The sequence below is a fragment of the Gymnoscopelus microlampas genome (genome assembly GCF_963454915.1).
Source record: "Gymnoscopelus microlampas genome assembly, chromosome: 4".
In the NCBI taxonomy this organism is placed as follows: Eukaryota; Metazoa; Chordata; class Actinopteri; order Myctophiformes; family Myctophidae; genus Gymnoscopelus; species Gymnoscopelus microlampas.
The window spans coordinates 27,502,947-27,521,523 of NC_139941.1; the positions used below are offsets into that span (position 1 = coordinate 27,502,947).

Sequence of the window (18,577 nt, forward strand, 5' to 3'; positions counted from 1 at the left end):
TTCACATAAAGATTCACACACCGATGGGTGAATAAAACCATGCAAGACATCTCATTGGGAGAATTTAAGGGTACAGGGTCCCCACACATTTTTAGCAATGAATTTCCAAAACTTTTCCAGAATATTTAGCCCAATTTCCAGGCCTATATAGCAATCATTCGGCGCAATAATGTGTCTCTTACTCCTATGTAGAATGCCCAAAGATAGGCAGTGTAGCAAAAATAAAGTTTGAGACATACATTAGGCTGCCGTCACACAGCCCGTTCGGCGAAAAACTACTTATGTTACATATTTTGTGTAATATTATTCATGTTTATGAAAATGTTTTGTTTTAACAAAATCAATAGCCAAAAACAATGCATAGCCAAATATTTTTCCAGGACCCTTGATAAATTCCAGGACCTTTGATGATGTTTGATCAATTTCAAACCTTTTCCAGTACTGGATTTATTTATTATTTATTTCAAAATATTTCCAGGAATTTCATGACCGTGGGGACCCTGAGGGTAAGTAAATGTCTTGCTCTCAAGGAAACTTTGACACTAATCTGGGGAGCCGGGATAAAACTGGGATCCTTCCAATTCCCACCTAATAAACCAATGCCGCTCCTAGGTGCCACACCGTAAAAATAAATATACTGTATGTTATGTAAAACCGTTTTCATGAGCGCTCGGATGGCGTAGTGGTAAAGTCACTGCCCACCACCACGGAGGTTGTGGGTTCGAATCCACCATGGTGCATCCGGCTTTGTCGAGCATCTACACGAACACAATTGGCCCGTGTTCGGGGGAGGGAAGCCGGGCAGGGAGAGTGAGGGTGATATTGGTCACTGCACGTACTCCTACGGGCTGGGGCGGCACCTGTCAGCGGGGAGTGTTGGGCGGGAGGAGTAGTACGAAGCCTCTACGTCCTCCCGGTGGGGGCTCCTCACTGGCAGGTGAGTCAGTGGGATACGACAGCAGTGACAACACAGAAATGTGTGTGGGGAGAAATCAATTGGCATAACGACTAAATTGGGGAGAAAAAGGGGTCAAAAATAATTGGCTACTCTAAATAAAATGAAATAAATAAATAAAACATTTGCATGAACATTGTAATCTTGATGAACAATAAGAACTGTCCAGCTGACTTCCACTGGTGGTAATCAAAGGCCTTGTCTCCAACTGGGAACAGCTCTGCAACAAAACAACACACACACAAAGTCAGCCAGCACTACTGGACATGCTTAACAATTAATACTATTCTTGTAATCCAATTATAGTATAACTGTAATCCAGGATTAATGCCAATTTAGTGATATATCACTGTTAGTTTCAGTTAGATGGTTTCATTTCATCTGCCATAAAAAGACTAAATTATATCTAAAATGTATTCAAACTACAATTTTTATAATTTTATTTCACTTTTCTTCCTCAAGAATAATTTTGTGTAATCAAACAACTAACCACCACCATTTCCCCCCAAAACAAGTAGCAGGTTAATTAGAACTATAAAGTCACCTGTGAAACATGTGCAGGACAGGTCCACTCCCAGAGGGCCCAATGTGTTTCATTCGCTCTTCCCACCCTTTAGTGGGTTGGGTCAGTCTGGAGGGGTTTCGGCTGATGTGGACCTCCACCTGAATGTGCAACAAAGTTATTATTATTTATTATCTGCAGGAAATAAACTGTAAGTGTTACTAAACAACAAGGCCTGACATAATGCAAAGTGGACACTCGGAAGAATATCATTTTCAGACTGGTTTATGACATTTGATCTTGCTAAGATCAAGGCTTCCAATGTGACAAACAGACTAGTCTAAAGCTGCAGTGTCATCAGGACATGTTGAGACAGACGTTGCAGGGAATCAAGGTAAAACACCCTGACCCAGGATAGACCAGGGTTAATTTGCCAGGCTTGCCCGGACACTCCAACTAATACAATTGCCCCTGTTTGTTCATGGGTGGGAATCCGGCAAGGGAATGTGTCCTTAGTTGTGACTGCACTAGTGACCCCTGCTGGCTGGTCGAGGTAAAGTGAACGTCCATGTGCATTACACTCTCCCAGTGAAACTCCTCAATGTCATGTGAAAAGAAGAGGCTAGTAGTAACCCCATGTGCATCAGAGGAAGCACATGGAGACCCATCACCATGCTGTCCCCAGGCCTGCAACAGGGGGCTAGACAGAGAAAGGGACAGTTCACACAGGGAAATGACTAAATAGGGAGGAAAAATTAGAACAAAACAAAAACATTTTTTTAGAGGATTCATATGATGGATGGTCCATCCATATAGTGGATGACACTCCAAAGTAGATTTTCTTCACTTAATTAGATAGGATAGATAGTAGGAATAGTGGAAGAAACTGAGGGCAGAGAGAACATGCAACACAGGTTCCAGCTGGAATCAAAGGAAATTGCAATTATGAGGTTTATGAACTTATCCGGCCATCTACCGGCATGCCCCATCTGGGTTTCTTTAGAGGATCCCAGTCAAAACATTTAGGCTTAAATGTCACCTTCTCTTTGATCCTGGCAGCAATTCTCTTCTGTTTCTCCATCTCCTGATGCTCACTCAGCTGTCTCTCCTGAATCTTTTTCTCCACTTTGTGGAGATCCTACAGAACAACAGAGAATCAATGATCAAGGATTGATAATGTTTGTGTCATCTTTGTCATACACTGTGGTCTAGTTAAAATACATTCAATGCAGGTGCTGTGTGGAAAACAGTAAATTATGTGGATAAGAAACTTGCACACAAGACTACATCATTTACTCAAGACAGAAAACATTTCGATCCGACATCTGATCATCTGATCTGTCAGTTTAACCTCTTGAAGGTCTACATTGGACTGAAACACTGTCCATCTTGAGTAAATGGTGGAGCAGAGTCTAATGTGTGGATTTACTTTATTTCTTTTAAAAAATAAATCAAATATCTAACAGTTAATTTCCCCAGTATTTGTCCTTTAAACCATTAAAGTCTACCATACCAGCCCTGACAAAAAATATATAGTAATTTTGTATTTTAAAACAAAATGTGGACCAGAGAGTTAAATGATACAAATTTGGTGCTGCAAGGTCCAGTGGTCCTGTTTGTTTATTCAGCTGACAAACAAATAGACAGACCCATTTGTAGATGCTCTGCATCTACAGAGCCACGCACGCTGTACAAATTCTTAAAATAAGATCTAAGGTCAATTAAATTTATAACGACATTTTGGCTTAAAGAGTTAAACTGTTGGGAAAGCTTGAAGTAGTTCTAAATACATGTATAAAATAACTACATTCCCATCACTTCTCAAGTGTTTACCCTCTCCTGGAAACGTTTGATGCCCATTGTTGCCGCCTTCCTCCGCTCCCCTAGCTGTCTCTGCTCCTCCTCTCTCCTGTTCCTCTCCTGGGCTTCCTCCTCCTCCCTTCTCTGACGAAGCTGCTCCTCAATGGTCAGTTTGACCTCCAACTGGCGGCGACGCTCCTCCTGATGGACAGGAAAGAAATGTCAGTTTTAAAAGGAAGAACATACCAGCAAAGCGAATTAGATTTTCACCAGAACGCACCACAGTCATGCACCCATGAACATATGGGTTGGCAAACCCAAGGACAAGTGGTCAGAAGAACTGTAATTGTGTTCTTGATAACTATGGAATGACACAACATGTCAATGAGCAAACACATGACCACAGACACACTCTAGACCTGATCATTTCCAAAGGCCTGGACACATCGAACGTCACTGTGACTAAGTCTGCGTTATACTGCCGTATTTTCTTCGAAAGTCAAATTTCTGTGCACAGAAATGTTCAAAAAGACATAATCACAAAACGATTTATCAATGAAGCTGAAGTGAAATGTGATACAAAAAACGGAATGTATATGTGCTACCAAATATTGTTGACAAACCTTTAATCTAGCCATTGTAAATATGACGAAAATTGGACGTGTGTTCCCCAGGTACAAGCATTATGTCATATGTAGTTGCTCATGCCAATAAAGATATTCACACACACCCACAATGCCACACTGACTCCAACCCCACCTTGGCCTGTCTCATCTGGTAGATTTCCTCAGCCAGTCTCTGCTCCTGTATTTGCTGCTCTTTTTTCCTCTGCTGTTCCCTCCACTCTTCCAAGCGATGTGCCGCTTCTCTCCTCTCCTCCTCAGCCCTTAAAGAGCAAACAAATGCAAATGTGGATTGCATGAAATACAAGTGAGCTCACAGGGGACAATTGCGGGATCTGTTACACAGTAATGGCCTAGAAATCCCCTTCTATTTGTTCCAATTTGTTCTCCTCACCTGTGTTGCTGGGTCTGGGTCTTGTTCTCTCTCCCCCTCCTATGAGCCTCCTCTTGGCTCTGGATCCTGGCCTGGCGCTCCTGCTGCCTGCTGGCCTTCCACTGCTGGATGGCCTGGTGATGAAGAACAAGAAAACAATGAGCAGACAAAATTGGAACTGGAACACATCAAATTGAAGCTGAATATTCTTTGTGGGGTTTTCTCTCCTGACTGGATAAAATTGGCATAGGTCCTACCGACCTGACATTTTTTTTTCTGTTAACTTAAGAGCTGGAGAAACGGGGAGACTATAGAGCTGGAGAGATGGACAGACCCCTGTCACTGAAGGGGGGACACCACCCCCTCTCTTTTTTTTTAAACAATAAATGGTCATCTTATGCCACCTTTGAGGGATGTTACTTCTACTTCAATTGAGGCGGCAGGTCTCAGTTGTCATGATGTTTAAAGTGCTTTTTAACACATAGTGCACAACTTCACACTTTTTGCAAAGAAATGAAACATCTCTACTGTACCTCTCTCTTCTTGTCCTGCAGGCAGATCAGTTCCTGATACCAGTCCTCATGCTGCTTTATCTCCTCCAGACTTTTACCAGGCAGATACAGCTTAGCTTCTTTTCTGAAGGCTGGTCGTCCACTGTGCTTGGTCCACACCTTTATTTCAATGGTATTCAGCATTCAGTATTTAACATAAGTTAAATTAATGAATAGGATAAGTATTATGAGTTGGAGACCGATAGATAAAATAAAATAAAAACCTGCCATCTCATTTGAGAGCTAAAATAAAGGTACTCCCTGAATGTAAGACCCTGAGTCAGGCATATTAATAACATTTGCATGAAACATAAGTGTTTCAGGTCAAATTAATTACCTTGAGGAAGGCTTGGTGGTCGTATTGGTCCCAGCCCCCATAAGGACCTCCTGTCTTCTGCAGAAAAGCCTCCAGGGCCCTGACCTCTGAAGGGACGTCCCCGTCAGGTTTGGACACCTAGAGCAGGAATGTGTGGGCAATATGGACACAATCAAATATAACAATATATTTTGAACAAATACCTCAATATCGATATTGTGTGTTCAGAAAATTACATCACTTTGTTGTAATGAAGCATTTAAAACCAGAAAAAGACAATACTTATGACATATCACAATATTACGATATTCAAAATCCAATCACAGACAATATCTAGTCTCATGTCACAAAAAGATTTAAGAAACATATTTTAGGTATAGTAATCATAGTATTAATAGTAAATTAATACTTAAGGCTTGATTTTACAAACAGTTACCAGGCTTGTTCTGGTAACTGTTCTGATCTAAAGAAATGCTAATGTAAAGAAAATCACTGATTATTTGTCACTATTGTCACACCATGTTAAACCTTGAGTTTCCCAGAATTCATTGACTAATGCATGGCAAGAAGGGAAAAGAAGGGAGGAATGGAGTCAAGACCTTGACTAGAGGAGCTGGGTGCAATTTAGGGTCCAACTTGACGGCAAAGCTCCAGGTTTCAAGTTTCTTCTCATAGGCAGCGACCTCCTGATAACAAATCCTCTCCTCCTTCAAAAGCTCCTCAAAGCTGAGAGGGGGAGATAAACAGACAGGGCTACTAATCATATTTTTATCATTATCTGTTGAATTTTTTGATAACTGTCAAAGGAGAGATTCAAAGAAACAGAAGAGAACAGCAGGGGAGTTAACATTGGAAAACATTTTCTGTCTACTTATCACAGACTTCGGCACACTGAAAACATTGCATACAAGTCTATTTCACGTGAGTTCATATCTGTTATAAATTAGTCATAACTCATAATTGATTTTGTCCTTTTACCGTAAGCACTGGTCCGCCTTGAAAGTGTTAATTGAGATTTCCACCTCTGTCATTATTTCCTTTAGATTTTCAACCACTGAAAACAGAAATAAAGACTATGGCTGAAAACAGCTCATCCTCCTCACAGTATTCTCATGACACAGCAAAAGATGTTCTACCAATATTGCAGACTGACACTTAAACACCAACAGTTATTTGTTACTGAGGTTATAAAAAGGCGCAAGTATGCTAGACATTAGCACACTTTTTTTCTTTGATCTTGTTAAGTGTGTGTGACTTAGGGTTGGACAATATATCAATATTATATTGATGATATCATGATATGAGACATCATATCATAAAGGTAATATGAAGTGTTGTAATTGTAGTTGTAAAATATCAACATAGATATTTGGTTAAAAAAAATCATGATATTTGATTTTGTGTGACTTACACTCAGGTGTTGGCTTCACGTCAGTTAACTGTCTCTGAAACTTCTTCACGCCATTATGAATCTTCTCCAGTTGATTCTGGATAGTCATCTCTATGGGAAGAATTAACATTATTTAGTCTAAATTATTTTATTATTTAGACAGTGTAACAGTCTTTGTAGTATACATTTGGTTGTCAATATGAATGTTAAGACTATAAATCATGAAATAAAACTCACTTTCAGTACTTCTTGATTGCTGCAGCACTCTCTCAAACTCTTCCAGTTCTCCACTAACATCTGTCCAGCCATTCTTTCTGCACTGAGCACTCAGACTCCTCTCTTTCTGTACCTTCTCAACACTGGAACAGCAAAGAAATCCACATGTTAAATATAAAGCAAAAAACAACTATGAAATCATGTAAGATTTCAACTGAACTATTATTTTTGAGGGACTTAAACCCTATAGTTAGTTGACCAGATTCCACGTTGGATTCCCAAGGGCTCTATCCTAGGCCCCCTCCTGTTTTCCCTCTACACCAGCGGTACTCAAAGTGGGTTCAGAGGGACCGCCAGCGTTCCTTGAGGGAGTTCCAAATGGGCCCTTACAGGTCTGTAACTCTGAGAGTGTACAAATGGAACCATCCATTTGTACACACTCAGAGTTATGGGAGTCTTTGAAATTAAAAGGTTTGAGAACCATGTTCTACACTAAATATCTTTGGCCAAAAACAAAGCTCACAACGCATCACAACACAACACAACATGTAGTGAGCTTATAGATCGTCTATTTGGGGTCGGATCCCTATTCTGTGAATAACAGAATAGGGATCCGACCGCAAATAGACGATGCTATAGGGCAGGGGTCTTCAACAGGGGGACCCCTAGGGGATCCTCAGAGTTACTACAGGGGGTCCGCCAAATCTTTGTGTGATGTGATTCTTTTTTTTTACCTTAACCACCTTAACCACAAGCCTTGCATACCTTTTTCTGAGGAGAACTTTAGCCAAAAATAGCAGATCTACAAGCTCACTTTTGGCAAAGAGTTATAGGTGTAGAGGGAAAAAAGAACAGCAAAGGTTTATCTGAAACACGAATTTTTACAATATAGAGGGGGTCCCTGCTTCATCTCTCTCTCAGCTAGGGGGTCCTTGGCCTGAAAACGTTGAAGACCCCTGCTATAGGGTTCAAGACAACACAAGCAGATTGATAAGTGAACTCACAGTCGTTGTGTCCTCTCAGCTTCTCTGAGGAACTCTGAGGCTTTCATCTCATCTGCATCTTGACCACGTGGACCTGTGCTGAAATCCCCATCATTCTGAAAGAATACATCACTTCAATGTAGATAATCAATTGAGCTTAATTAAATAGAAACAGTAGGAAAAATGCATGGTTAATGGTGGTGGCAGTAGTCTGCAAGTTTACAATGTCAATAGTGCGCTTCTCCTGAAATCACTTCTGTCATCTTGAGATATAACAAGATGAACGCACGCACGCACGCACGCGCACGCACACACACACACACACACACACACACACACACACACACACACACACACACACACACACACACACACACACACACACACACACACAGCCTTATTTAGACCATGCAGGGGGCGCACTAAGGAGGGAAACGAGGTCACCTTTGTTGGTCTGCCCTAGAATGACTGTGGTAATTACATTCTTTCCATGTATTAGCCTACATACAGTATGATATGTATAGCCAGCCATAGCACTCTCAAGGCATACATGCAATGTATGGAATATCAGCCATTCTTGGCTATAGCTCTGCACTGCCGTCCTACGTGGAGAAAAAAAGGCTGCGGTGGCAAACACGAAAATAGCCGATCTACAAGCCCACAGTGCTTTCGCTTTGCATTGTAGGTAGCAGAGGTGGAAAGTAACTAAATACATTTACTCAAGTACTGTACTTCAGTACACTTTTGAGGTACTTCTACTTTACTTGAGTATTTCCAATTTTCAGTACTTTTACTTCTACTCCACTACATCTCAGAGGCAAATATTATACTTTTACTACACTACAATTATTTGAAAACTTTAGTTAATAGATACTTTTTAGATTGTGATTATTATTATTACAATACATACATTAACCACCTCAGCCCTACATTTTGGCCATTTGAAAATAGCCGATGTACAAGCTCACAATGTGTCAACTCTTTGTGAGCTTGTAGATCTGCTATTTTCAAAAGATTTTTAAGCAATTTACACATTTGCAAACTTGTGAAATGGGATATTCTGTTTAATGAGTACTTTTGGTAGTTTAAGTACATTTTGAAAAATACTTTTGTACTTTTACCTAAGTAGATTTTGAATTCCAGACTTTTACTTAAACAGAGTATTTATTTTCTACATTGCAGTATTGATACTTTTACTTAAGTAAAACAATGTAATCCACCACTGGCTATTTTCGTCAAGCACACACAGCTGTAAGACGAGAGTACAAATTCATCTCGGCTTCACTGTTTCATAGACGTCCGTCTCTATGGGCCCTCAAGACTGTTGTTACCTGATAAACTGTTAAGTTTAACATGTATCAACTACTGCCGATTATTTAGCTATCTTTGGAACACCATATAAATTAGTAAAAACATAAATGCAAACGTTACCAGCGACAGGCGATGTTTGCCAGCAGTGTGGATGGTTGCTAAGGCGGCCATTGAATCTGACTCAAACAAACTTTATCAAAACAGAGACACCTGTTGTAACGTAATTGTCATCCGCCAGCAGAGGACGCTGTTAGTTACTGATTCATGCTGAAGGAGTTCACTTTGGGTGTAGGTCACGGGGTCTTCAACGTTTTTCAGGACAAGGACCCCCCTAGCTGAGAGAGAGATGAAGCAGGGACCCCCCCCCCCCCTTTAATCTGTGTTGCAGATTTAGCATTTTCACAGATTTCATAGATAGCTAGCTTCATAGACTTGTTTGATAGCACTGTCATGTTGTATAAATTAATGTTTTTTTGTTTATTGTTTTTTACACATTAGCTCCTCTATTAATTAATGAGTATTTTCAGACATAACCACTCAACACTAAACTTGACCATTGGCTCTGTACTTGGTTTGCTCTTTTCTTCCCTCTGCACCAAACCTCTTAATAAGAGTAGATAGCAGAGTAAAATAGCAGATCTACAAGCACACAACGCCTTGCAGTGAGCTTGTAGATCTGCTATTTTTGGCAAACTAGTTTTAAAACTAATGTTTTTGGCATTCCCCTCACTCCCCTCAGAATCCTATCACACAAAGATTTGGAGGACCCCCTGTAGTAACTCTGAAGACCCCCTAGGGGTCCCGGACCCCCTGTTGAAGACCCCTGGTGTAAGTTGTATGTAATGGCTGGAGTCTGCAGATAACTATCTGCCTTTTTCTGGAACGACTTGGAAACCAAACGCCTTAAACAGAGTTTGGTTATGTTTCTCTGACCGCATTTTGGTTCTGACTGACCAAAGGGAGCGGAGCACAGTGGACAGCTGGCCTGGTCCATTGCATTGGTCCTGAGTGACCCCAGGAACACAACTTTATTATCACATCATCACAGTTTTACAGATGTAAAGATATGGGTGAAATTCTTTCATTCATTCATAGTTTTCAGGAAGAAGGGGTGGGGGGGGGGCATAGTATAGGAAAGAACATGGTCAAAAGAAAAATCCAAGATATGTGTATTTATACAGCATAAAAAGTAGCAGAGTATGTGTATGTAGACATAAGGTGCAAAAAGTAGCAGGTGCAATACATGAAGTACAGCATTAACGGTATAGACACACTGTAGGCTATAGTCTTACATGCTAGGGAGATTGTTCAATTGTGGTAAAATAAAAATGCATCGGTAGGTCCACATATACATATACATATACATATACATATACATATACATATACATATATATGGTCAAATCCACCTCAAATCCAAGCTCTCTCCCTGGAGGCCACAATCAGCTCCTTGGTCTTGCTGATGGTTGTTCTCCTGACACCAGTGCCAGTGATCTCGTCCTTGTTGATACCAAGATAGACACCGGTACATATGATTTAATTCAATGTTTTTGAAAATGGGATCCGGGGAACCCCAGGGATCCTTGACGGGGTTCCAGGGGGTCCCCAGCTAAATTGGATAATATAGCATCAAAATCAGTTTAACTACTATTTTATCTTCTATACCCCATCTTTTAAGTGGGCGATTACATATGAATTCGGGGGTCCTTGAATGTTTGAGAACCACTGATGTACTCTGTGAATAACAGACTATTTGTGTTTGTTAACAATATCAGAGCAATAGTCCCTCCAGGCTGTGAGATATGCATCCTGCTAAGCTATGGCAAGTAGCTAATCGGGTGCAAGCTGTCTGACATATGGGATCTACACTACTAGCCACTATTATAAGCCATTGTATCAGCTACATTCACAATGTCACTCCGGTTGCAGGCATGCAACAATACGCTGGCACTGCCCCAGACTAAAATGCACATATTGTAGTTGCAAACTTGCAGTAGTTATAATATACAATATATATATATAATATATTTTTTCAGGTAGAGTGCAACCAAAAGTGCTTCAATTACCAAAAAGTTACACAAAATTGAAAATTTACATGAGCAGCAAAAAGGCAACATGGTGGCATGCACCATGTTCTACCACATAAATTAGTTTGTTTGTATCTGGCAGCAATGTATACTCAAGTGAGTAATCAAGTGTGGAGTCTACCATGTTACAGGTAACCTTAAAGAACATGCTTCAAATCCAAAACCCACTTAACCCACCTCAACTTTTCATTAGACATCTCTCCATCTATATCAACTACATAGGTGAGTAAATATAACTTATTCACACTATTGCAAAATAAACCATGTTACCGTATCCTTAGCAGCTTTCAATACACAACACAAACCCCCCCTCAGCCATTCTACTGTGGTCCAGCCCAGAACTTCATATAGGTGCACGGGCAACTTTAGGAAGCTTTTGCCCAAACACCCTGGAACAGGCAGAACAGGAATAAGTACCGGTAAGTATTAAATTACAGATTACACAATCAAACATCACATTATATATTGCCATTAATCTATATTGCACTGAAACATGTTGCACTTGCTCTTATGTGTATTGTACTTGGATATATTGGACTTGCCCATCATGATCAAACATTTCTTTCTCTCCCCAGGTGACACTGTCCAAGGCTGAGTGGTCATCATCTCAGCTGGTTAGGAAAAAAAACTCATGTTTAATAAATGTGTTCAATAAACCAATTAAAATCATGACTGTGCATTTTCATTGCTGTGCAAATATACTGTGCAAATGATTAAAGTGCATATGCTTTGCAAATATATAAATGATTCAATCCATACTGGTTTCAATATAAGTGCCAAATAAGTATCAATGTGCAAAGAAGTGCCAAAGATGAGTAACGGAGGCCCTCTTCGTTACACACACCTACATTGTTTTGTGAGGAAAGTGTTGCCTTATTGGTTTATAAAAATCAGTCTGTTCAGGGACAAGATACTGTTAACATGCGTTGCATTATGTTAAGTTGGGTCTCTTCCACACATAGTGATACACACAGAATGATTCTCCATGTGATCATCTGCTGAACAACACATTTTAATATGAAGTTGATCATTTTGACAGTTACTGTCACTTAGACGTTCTTTGAGTAATTTCTTTTGTCGGTTTCCATAAAGCACATGCCGTCGAAACATGACTTCATTTCAAAAGCCTTTGAAGTACACTGTCTGTACACAACAGATGTAGAGAGCTGGTCCTCTTTGCATGCTGGCCCCTTTAGTTGGTATTACTTTCATAGACTGACTGATCACCTGGTTGACGCACTTTGGCTGCGTGCCAAATTTGGACAGATTTTGGGGCACTGTCATTTAAATTCCCGGGCTGATTTGTGTTTCCCGTCCGCCCCTGTTAACAAATATAACTGACTAGACATTAACAATCGGCCCCATTTCCCCCAATTGCACTGTGCCTTTTCATACACGCGCAAAACAGTGTCATCACATGCACCACACTCAGCGATGGAGGGGAGGAAGGCCATGCCTCTTGGTGGAGATTTGAGCACATCTTTCTAGTTTAGACTAGTCCAGTAATAACCTTTATGCCCATGTACTGTATGGAGATCTCTGTATCTGTCTGTCTGACTGTGTCCCTTTTATGCCCATATATGGATATATCCACAGCAGTGCCCGTTACCTAATGCATGACTTAAGGTCATGGGCAACTTTTGAAAATGTTTTATTAATATTTCGCTTTTAAGAACTTTAATTTTACACTGGAAGTCAATGGAGAGGCAAATATGGTACCCACACATTGAGATGCCTGATGTCATAGTACTGACATCATTGACTGGCCTCCAAGTAGCTACAATTGCTCTCTACAATTGCTGTTCTCTACAATTGCTGTTGTCCTGCCCCTGTGCCTCGTTTGGACCTATTTCACCCATTATGAGTCAATTTGATCTCTGCCCAATCAGCACACAGCTCTGCCCAATCAGCACACAGCTCTGCCCAATCAGCACGCAGCTGGCATGCACAAACTGGGAGAGTTTGGGTACATAAATGTGTGTCAGCTTTGAAGCGAACGATTTGTATTTTTGCACCAGTGGTTATAGCTCACTTTCAGAAACAGAGTTACAATCATGTTTCGTGAGAAGCTGGTAGGTGTTGGCCTGGCGTCAGCGGTATCGGCACTTATGGTGGTATACGTCCAGAAAAGAGAAAGACAACAGAAGAACCTCCTGAAGGCCGCCGTGGAGGAAATGAACCACACCATCACCAAGGAGAAGAATTCATGGGAGGAGAATAAAGACAAATTGAGTGAAAGGCTCCTTTCGCAAGAAGAGAAGATTAAAGACATGGAGGAAGAGAGGAAGACTGGAGAGATTAAAATCCTGAAAATGGAAAAGAGGTTGGAGGAAGTGGAAGCAGAGGAGAAAAGGAAATGCCAGGTGATTGCAGCCCTCAATGACGAGAGGGGGGAGGAGAGGAAAAAATGGCAGGAGGAGAGACTGCAACTGATCAATGACAAACAGGCTTTGTCACTAAAGTGTCTCGCTGCAGAGCAGCAGCTTGAAGACGTGACGGATGAGATGAAGTCAACAGAGAACAAGTTACTCGCTGCAGAGCAGAAGACTGAAGACATTCAGAACCGGATGAAGATGGCAGAAAACAAGGCCCTTTCTGCAGAGCAGCAAATTAAAGACATGCGGAATGAGATGGAGTCAAAAGAGAACAAGTTACTCGCTGCAGAGCAGAAGACTGAAGACATTCAGAACCGGATGAAGATGGCAGAAAACAAGGCCCTCTCTGCAGAGCAGCAGATTAAAGACATGCGGAACGAGATGGAGTCAAAAGAGAACAAGTTACTCGCTGCAGAGCAGAAGACTGAAGACATTCAGAACCGGATGAAGATGGCAGAAAACAAGGCCCTCTCTGCAGAGCAGCAGATTAAAGACATGCGGAACGAGATGGAGTCAAAAGAGAACAAGCTCCTCTCTGCAGAGCAGAGGGTCGAAGACATGCAGAACCGGATGACAACGGAAAAGAACAAGGTCTTGCAAGTGGAGGAGACGATTAAAACCATGGAGGAAGAGCGGAGGGAGGAGAGAAAGAAACGGCAGGCGGAGGAGAGCCTCCAACTGATCTCTGCCACGCAGGATGATGCGGACATGAACAAGATGTTGACAACAGATAACAAGGTCCTAAAAATGGAGAAGATGCAGAATGTTCAGCTGGTGAACAAGTGGACGACTCACTTCTGTGAACTCACACTGGACCCGAATACGGCAAACAGCAAGCTCTCTCTGTCCAAGAACAATAAAGCGGTGGCACAGGTGATACAAGATCAGTCGTATGCACATCATCCGGACAGGTTTGTTACGAGGAAGCAGGTTCTCTGTAAAGAGGCTCTGACTGGATGCTGTTTTTACTGGGAGGTAGAGTGGCATGGAGGGGTTGGTATAGCAGTGACATACGCAGGAATAAACAGGAAAGGAAAGAATTGTGACAGTCTGTTTGGATCCGATGACAAGTCCTGGCGTCTGCTATGCGAGGATGATCGCCATGGTAACAAGTACACTTTCCGTCACAAAGGGAAGAACACTGACCTCTCTGTCAATCCCCCCTACTCCAACAGAGTAGGAGTGTATCTGGACTGGCCTGCTGGCACTCTGTCATTCTACATAGTCTCCCCTGACACACGGGCACACCTGCACACCTGTACATCCAGATTCACTGAACCACTCTACGCTGGGTTCGGGTTCAGGTCCGACTCCTTATTGTCTCTCTGTCCGAGAGAAGAGGTACAGTAGTGTCCTGGAGGAACACACACTGTTGCTGAAATGATAGTTCACTTTGTGCAAGATCTCAAACCAGTTCACCCTCACATTGACCTGGTCAGAGTTCTGCCTACTGTTCTCACATAACATGTCTGAAATTTTTTACTGTAATATTTAATAAAGTTCAAGTTAAACTCATCCTTGAGGTTATTTTGCAATTCTGTCATTTATACACACATATTGAATACATTGTATTTGTCATGACACTAATTGAAATAGTGTTTTTTTGCCAGCACTGCTAGGACATTGTCAAACTGGCATGGGATAGTATGTATGAGCAACCTCGTGGCTGCTGAATGACGAAAAAGACAAAAACGTTTCTGAAAATATGCCACTGTTATGGTGAAAATTGGTGACCTACCGAATTATGTGAACCAGATGTTGCATTTGAGAAGATCTAACAAGGGGCAATGCTTCTATCGACAAGTCAAGAGCTGTAGTTCCCAAAGCAATACATCTAATGAAATAATCTGAACATTATTCATTTTTTTAGTCATGTTTTCATCTTAATACAAAATTTGTATTAAGATAAACATGACTGTAAAAAAATAAATGATAATCCGATTATGTCATTACATGTATTGCTATGAGACTGTAGACTGAAGAAGTCTATGCCCTTGACTTGTCGAGAGAACTTTAGTCAACAACTAGGCTAATGCTCTCTGACTCAGCCTAGTAAACATTTTGTGGGTGACCTGCTAGCCAAGTGGGCTAGAGCAAATACTACATAGACGTAAAATGTCCTTATCGATTCCTGGCCACCTTTGGTTCGGCCCCCTCCCTACAATCTTTTTCTTTCTTTTTTTTTTCCCCCCAATCGATAAATCTACACAAACAATTGTGGGTGATGTGCTGTGGATGATGCACCCAGCACACTTTAACACAACACAAGCAAGAAATCTGGAGAGTGCAGTACCAGAGATTCCGAGGGTGGATTTGAGGCATGAGATGGTGTCGAATACAGCACTGACGTCAAGGAGGATGAGGATGTTGAGTGAGCCGGTGTCGCAGGAGAGCTCAGAGCAGGAGGTCATTTGTAACTTTAACATGGATTACATTTAGGGAAGCCTTTAAGAGAATGCAGGCTGGGGTTATGTTCAACATTTGACATTTTAGGGGCACAGCCACATGGCCTTTGGTGTTGTACATTTTTTTGAGGGCACAAAGGCCAAATGACAGGGCATGAAGGCCATCAAATAAAATAAGTTCATGGAAATAGTGATTTCACTTAATGTTTAAATAAAAAGCCAAAGGGGAAAAAGCCAAAAAAATCAGATTCTCAAGAAGAGACACTAGTGTTTAAAAGCTCTGAGGAAAGAGGCGGCTGGGGCAGTGTGGATGGGGCATCAAGGCCACTGTAGCCTCAAAAAATCATATATATGCCCATATGATTTTTTGAGGGGCAGGCCAGGAGGCCAAACGGAGGGCGCTTTAACGGCCATGGCCTCCGTGAAATTCCTGCCCTGGTGCAGACATAGGAAGTAGGCTACTGCAATGAAATACAAAAGAGTACAAAACTAAACGAAACAAAAATAATTTTCCATGATCATTTTCAACCCATCTTAGTAAAATTGGTATAATTTCTGTCTACTCACTCTGTCTCAGAGGATGGCTGTTGACAGTTCTGTATGTCACATGACTCCTGAGATGTGTCGTGGAAAATCTGGTTAGGCAGTAATGAGAATGGCCTACATGGAGAGATGCATCATGATCCACGGAAAAAATATATTTCTAATATACGACCTAAGGCTCAAGAGTTATAGGCTAAAACGCAAAGCTTATATTACAAGTCGATTTGGAAAATAAATTGGGGTGGAGTGTCTTCCTTGGCCTATGGCAGTGTTGTGAGATTAGCAACAGAATCATGCACACACAGACACAGGCGAAAACATAATTTCTGTCCCTGGCCTTTGGCCTGGCAGAGATAATAAACAAACCCCTAATACACTTTGACTATGATGTCCTCAGAGACCTAGGCTATTCCTACGGCAGCACTTTTATGATAGCCAGCAGCTATAATTACTTTGATAGCTGGCCAAGTGAGAGAGAGAGAGAGCGAGAGAGAGATAATAAACCAGAGAGAGAGAGAGAGAGAGAGAGAGAGAGAGAGAGAGAGAGAGAGAGAGAGTGACAAAGTATAAATAGAATTCTGAATCCATTATTGAGTCCAGATATTTTGGATGGTCTCTCCCATGGGTGGAGAGTAACATAAATAACCACTTCTCTAAATGAAGTGTTACAGTTCTCTGTGTTCATCATCAGCCCTGAGATCCACTTAATTTGATAGATGAGACATCTAGAATAATATTCAACAGGTTGGCATAACAGGTGAGGAACACATGCTTTTGCATAGTAGGAGAGTTCCAGTTTAAGTAAATAGGTATACAAATAATGCAATTAAAAACTCATATGATCTGTATTATTTATTCTATTAGAATATGAGACAGACCTAGTATGGGGGAGACTATCATTATTCTATAGATAGATGATAGATTGATGTTATATATTCTTTATTATAAATAAAAAATGAACTGCTAAATGTAACTCATAGTTACATTATGACACATGATTCCTGTTACTTTTGATATGCAAGTTAGTTTTTAATTCTTGATCACATTCACATATTCCCCATAATTTGAAACCTACCATACCCCCTCCCCCAACTGTTGTTTGAATTTGATATGTTTACATACTAGGTGGATATTTTTGTGTAACCGGCTACTGTGCGTGTGTGTGTGTGTGTGTGTGTGTGTGTGTGTGTGTGTGTGTGTGTGTGTGTGTGTGTGTGTGTGTGTGTGTGTGTGTGTGTGTGTGAGAGTGTGTCTCGGTTTGTGCCATAAACATGTCTTCCTCTCTTAGGTGCAGGTTTACATGCATCAGAAACATACACACTACACTATATAGCACGTACAGGTGCTTATGTAGCCCGACAGGCATGATGAATGTGTCCGTGTGTGAAATTGATCCTCCACTTACAACTGCTGCCCCAGGATTTTGATGAAACATCGGGTTCTTGGTCAACTTGCCTGGTCAATTAAGGGTTAACATATGCACCTGTATAAGTTAACTTACAGAAACCTCATGCACACACATACGCACACGCTCTCTCGCACGCACACACACACACACACACACACACACACACACACACACAGAGAAAAACCCTACTGACACCTGACCGGTGCTGTAAGTGTATATGGTGCTAAGAGCGCCATATGATCTGGTTGTAGCCTGCACATGGTGAGTATAGTTTCTCCAGACAGCCAAGCCTACGTATGAACATGCATGCACATGCACATTGTGTGTGGACCATGGTGGACACACAACCTGCCTCAATTTTTCTAAATTGATAACTGTACCTTCCAATCAACTGCTAAACCCAGTAAGTAAGTGCACTATTATTGGTACATGTAATGCCATCCTATGCTCATTGGCTGTTATAGTTTTAGTTGGTTTTGGTTGCCTAACAACATAAGAGGTTTAACAATTACCCTACCCTAGTAAGGTGTGTAAATCCTGATCTTAGACCAGTTCACCTCAGTCATAATGAAATGTCAACTGACTTGACCAGTGTTGCTATCAACTCCAGGAGGAGAATCCATCTTTCATTCAATTACCTTGAATCAGCAGTCCCATTTTAGAAGCCTAGATGTATCTTAGATGTATCCAGAGCCGTCTCTCTGTGTGTGCCAGCAGCTCTTTTCTGACTGGAGTTTCAT

The 18,577-nt window shown here is 41.3% G+C and overlaps 1 protein-coding gene across 1 annotated transcript; it reads right to left on the reverse strand.

Moving 5' to 3' along the window:
* Positions 1-262: 262 nt before the first annotated feature.
* Positions 263-9,191, reverse strand: ccdc112 (coiled-coil domain containing 112; the record flags this gene model as incomplete). The annotated part of the gene is made up of 14 exons (XM_084055464.1): positions 263-1,175; positions 1,500-1,618; positions 2,497-2,595; positions 3,291-3,458; positions 4,017-4,143; positions 4,275-4,387; positions 4,787-4,924; positions 5,142-5,258; positions 5,720-5,846; positions 6,099-6,174; positions 6,532-6,621; positions 6,748-6,869; positions 7,731-7,825; positions 9,141-9,191. 14 exons carry the CDS (start codon positions 9,189-9,191, stop codon positions 1,145-1,147), a joined length of 1,473 nt encoding a protein of 490 aa, XP_083911590.1. The 3' UTR covers positions 263-1,144.
* Positions 9,192-18,577: the final 9,386 nt, after the last annotated feature.